Genomic DNA, 3820 nt, shown 5'->3' on the forward strand with positions numbered 1-3820 from the left:
CGACAAACCATCTCAAGAGGGAGTCTTCTTCGACTCCCCTATACTTAGAGATGTCAATCTTTAAAGTTTCGGGACGACGCGTTTGCGTCATCCCAGGTACAGGGGTCTGTACCTGTTGTAACCTCAACAGTTCTGCCTGTTGAGAGCCTTGCTGATTCAGCAAGGCAACTTTTACCTTCATCTCGTCAAGTTCATGTTGTATAAACTTGGCGATGGCTGAATGGAGGGCATCTCTGACCAAATTGGACAGCATTGCCAAGATTGCATCGTTTCCTACCGTCGAACTCATTCGTTCGACCGCACTCCTTTCTATGTCACTTTAAAGGAGTAGCTTTCACGGGAAACATGATGCGTATTTCCATTATCATCTAACATGTCCATGTTAGATGTGGAAAATGTGGTCCTTGGACGGACTACAAAGTGCTACCAGGTGTAACGGGGCACTACGACTTGTATTGCTTCAGTACAAGTCCACTTCGCACTGCTTCAGTTGCGAGTGGTGCCTCACGTTATTTCACGTACACTAGTACGTGCAGAGGAAGACTTCTCTTTAAGGAAACTAGCTTAAAGAGGGTAAAATGAAAGCTGTATTAATATAGTTTTAGTGTCTCTCATTATATCTTGTAAATGCTAACTTAATATTAATCTAATACTAAACATGTAATTGAATTCTTATCTTTATCTTATCTCAAACTCTCTTCGATTACCTCTACAGCTGATTAGTCTGCGGAATAAATAGATATAATGGTCTATACCTATTTATGGATATAAGAATTTTGAACATTACTATATAAAGTAATATCCTCCAAATAATATCTACCTTTTAAATAATATATTAATTAACAACCTTTAAGTGTTATTTTCATGTAATGATACACCCCGTTACATCAACTGTACACATTTCTGCAATCTTGAAGCTTTAGCCATTGCGCTGCTGGCAATTGATAATCTGTTGTCCAGATGAGATACGAATAGCTTAAGACTAAAGGAATCTACCTGCTATGATAGCGCTAAGATTGTAGTGGCTAACACTCCGAATGCAGCGAATTAATGCAAAGGAAGAATTTGACTGCGAGCGATACACTGTCCTACGAGATGAGGCAGATTAACGATGGCGCCCAGAACCAAACGACGAACTGGCCCTCAACAAGAAAGACTGGAGTATAGAGGAGGGAAAAGAACAGAAGGAATTAAGGAGATTATTTAGGTTGAACATAACAGGTACAGACGGAAAAGGGTGCTTAGATTATTTTGGAGCTTTGTGATCACTTATCGTTAATTGTATGTTTACTTGGTCTGCAAGAGGAGATTCGTATATTGTCACCACCTCTCAACATGGCGAACGCCGTATGCATCTATCTGTCTTGTAGCCATTTATATACTTACGCTGTTTGGATATAGATGGAAATATTCCACAATAAGACTTCTAACCATTCTCTTATGAGAAAAATTCCAACGTTCTTCACAATCTTCAAAGTCCACGCTGGTTCTGAGAAGCCGCTGCGAAATGATCATCGCACTGTCTGTGGTCAGTTGAGTCTTAAGATTTTATTCCGTGTTTTGTGCGTGCGCCCAACAACGAATACATGCGAGAAGATCGAATACAAGGATGGCGCGGGATAGAAGCATGGCGCTGGTCTGTCTAAGCTTACTGAATCGAACGGGTTGGAGGAAAGTTCTAAAGAACTTGTTTTGCTGTCGCGTGGAGCACGGATAGCCAATCACGGATTTTTACATCGCGTGGCAAACCCCTAGCTAATCGGAACGCTTAAAAATATAAATTTCACTGTTTGGGAATAAAATGGCGTCATGACGAAGAACGACAGCACGACAGCACGACAGCACGACTTCGAAGGACTTGACGCGTGGCATGCCCAAATGAATGCATATAGGAACCCAGTATAACCCCGCAACGTATATGCTTTAAGTCATTGAAGCGGGTATCTGTGTGAAGGACTACTTTGTCGAGTACAAGAAGAGTACACTGTCTCAATCGAATCGTAAACGGAGCTGCTTCGCTTCGCCCGACGGTACCGTGAGTCATGAATCTCATGAAGGTCCTCGAAATCACGTTTGCGAATTAAGCAGTGTTTTGTCGTGAACACATGTCCAATTACGATGGTCCGTTGCCCGACAGTCTCTCGCTCTGATTTGCCGAAGTGCCGTACTCAATTGCAGACGACCCCCCCTCGCTGAAGAGAAGACTAGCCCGTCGAGGGTTTAATGATCGACACACTCGGCTGATGGATTGTACACAGCTCGGTACGTCCTGCTCCACGCCAGTTGTCACGCGCTTTTCTTCTGTTCAATTAAAGCGACTTCCGTCCGGCGTGGCCGTCATTTCAAGCAAATCCAAGGCTTCCAGGAACCAATTTTATATCTTTTCTCTTGTAGAAAAGTTCTGAGGCGATCGTAAATTCGCTGAAAACACTAGCGCTTCGTGAATCGTCGCGGCTTGCGAGTGAATGTCCATCTCGACTATAATTTGACGGCTTCTTTAGCTCATTATCTTCACACGAATCTCACCAGCCACGCGTCCACCCGTCTTTCGTCCGGCAAAATTACATCCATATAGCGTTGTTTTACCTGCACCCGTCGCCGCCGTCAACGGTACTATACGACTAGGACTTTGAGTACTTTACAACTAGCAAGGGGGTTGTGGCGATCTCGGGTCCTTAGAAGCGCTGGATCTTTAAGGACGCGTGGAGCTTCGACACGCGATTCGCAGTGCCACCAAGTCCAATGCTGCTCTTCACACCGCGTTTCGAAAAGCTTTGACTTGTCGTTCTTGCTTTAAAGAAGCTCATCATCAATGAACGATGCATAGCTACCATTAATACCAAATTCACGGAGACGCCCGAGAACGAATGCTTTTCACGCGATTGTGTACCCTTGTGCTTCATTAAGGGAACCACGTAGCCATTTCAATGCGATCAAGCAAAAAGCCGATTTAAGCCCTTTTTTAAATCGTTGTTTGAATAATACCGCGATTCATTGGACGATAACGATATCGAAATCGAATATACAAAACTCTTGTAATCCCTTTACAAGGCGCTCGACACCGCAAGGTACGCTTTAGCAGCTTGAAAAGGGCAAGATGGTATTCAAGCGATGGTATTCAAGCGATGGTCCTGCTGCCGATTGGGAGCTTCCCTCACGACGCCGCCTTTTGGTCGCAAATTCACGTTACAAGTACGAAAGCTGCCAAATCCTTGATTTAGGAGGTCGGTACATGCTGCTAATCATCGCTTTTTTCCTGGTACTTTGGAGTTTAAATGTAATTGCATGTGAAAAGCATCATTTACTCGCTCCTGCTTGAGTACTTTCATGGCGTACGACTAGCATTGCAAGTTGTTTAATGCAGCATTTCGTGCGCTCTTGGAAGGTTGTTTGCTTACGCTTGCTGTCCGTCTGACATCAATTAACTTTCCACTGAGCCGACTCGTTGAACGATGGTTCTTGAGTCTGTTTATCGAGTTTTTGAGAAACCATATTTGACAGTGAACGAGTTTAAAAAACTCTACATATCGAGTTATTAACGACTTCTTTAAGGTGTTACGCCATTGGGGTGGTGTGCATTTGTAACGGGGTGTATTGTTACATGAAATTAACACTTAAAGGTTGTTAATTAATATATTATCTAAAAGGAAGATAATATTTGGAGAATATTACTTGATATGGTAATATTCTAATAGCTTATCCAATGGTTGATATAGACGATTATATCTACTCTCTCAGCGGTACCGTCAGCGCTGGATGCGCGCAAAGAGAGAGACTGATAAAATTTTATTACATGTTTAGTATAAGTATATAATTAAGT

The 3820-nt window shown here is 42.9% G+C and overlaps 1 protein-coding gene across 1 annotated transcript; it reads right to left on the reverse strand.

Annotated features, from left to right (window-relative positions):
- Nucleotides 1-2113: 2113 nt before the first annotated feature.
- On the reverse strand, nucleotides 2114-2341 carry CCR75_008984 (uncharacterized protein; the record flags this gene model as incomplete). Its single annotated transcript, XM_067967031.1, is given in 2 exon segments — nucleotides 2114-2301; nucleotides 2320-2341. The coding sequence occupies 2 exon segments, from the start codon at nucleotides 2339-2341 to the stop codon at nucleotides 2114-2116; spliced, it is 210 nt and encodes a 69-aa protein (XP_067821391.1).
- Between the last annotated feature and the right edge of the window lie 1479 nt (nucleotides 2342-3820).

Source organism: Bremia lactucae, linkage group LG11, assembly GCF_004359215.1.
Source record: "Bremia lactucae strain SF5 linkage group LG11, whole genome shotgun sequence".
In the NCBI taxonomy this organism is placed as follows: Eukaryota; Oomycota; class Peronosporomycetes; order Peronosporales; family Peronosporaceae; genus Bremia; species Bremia lactucae.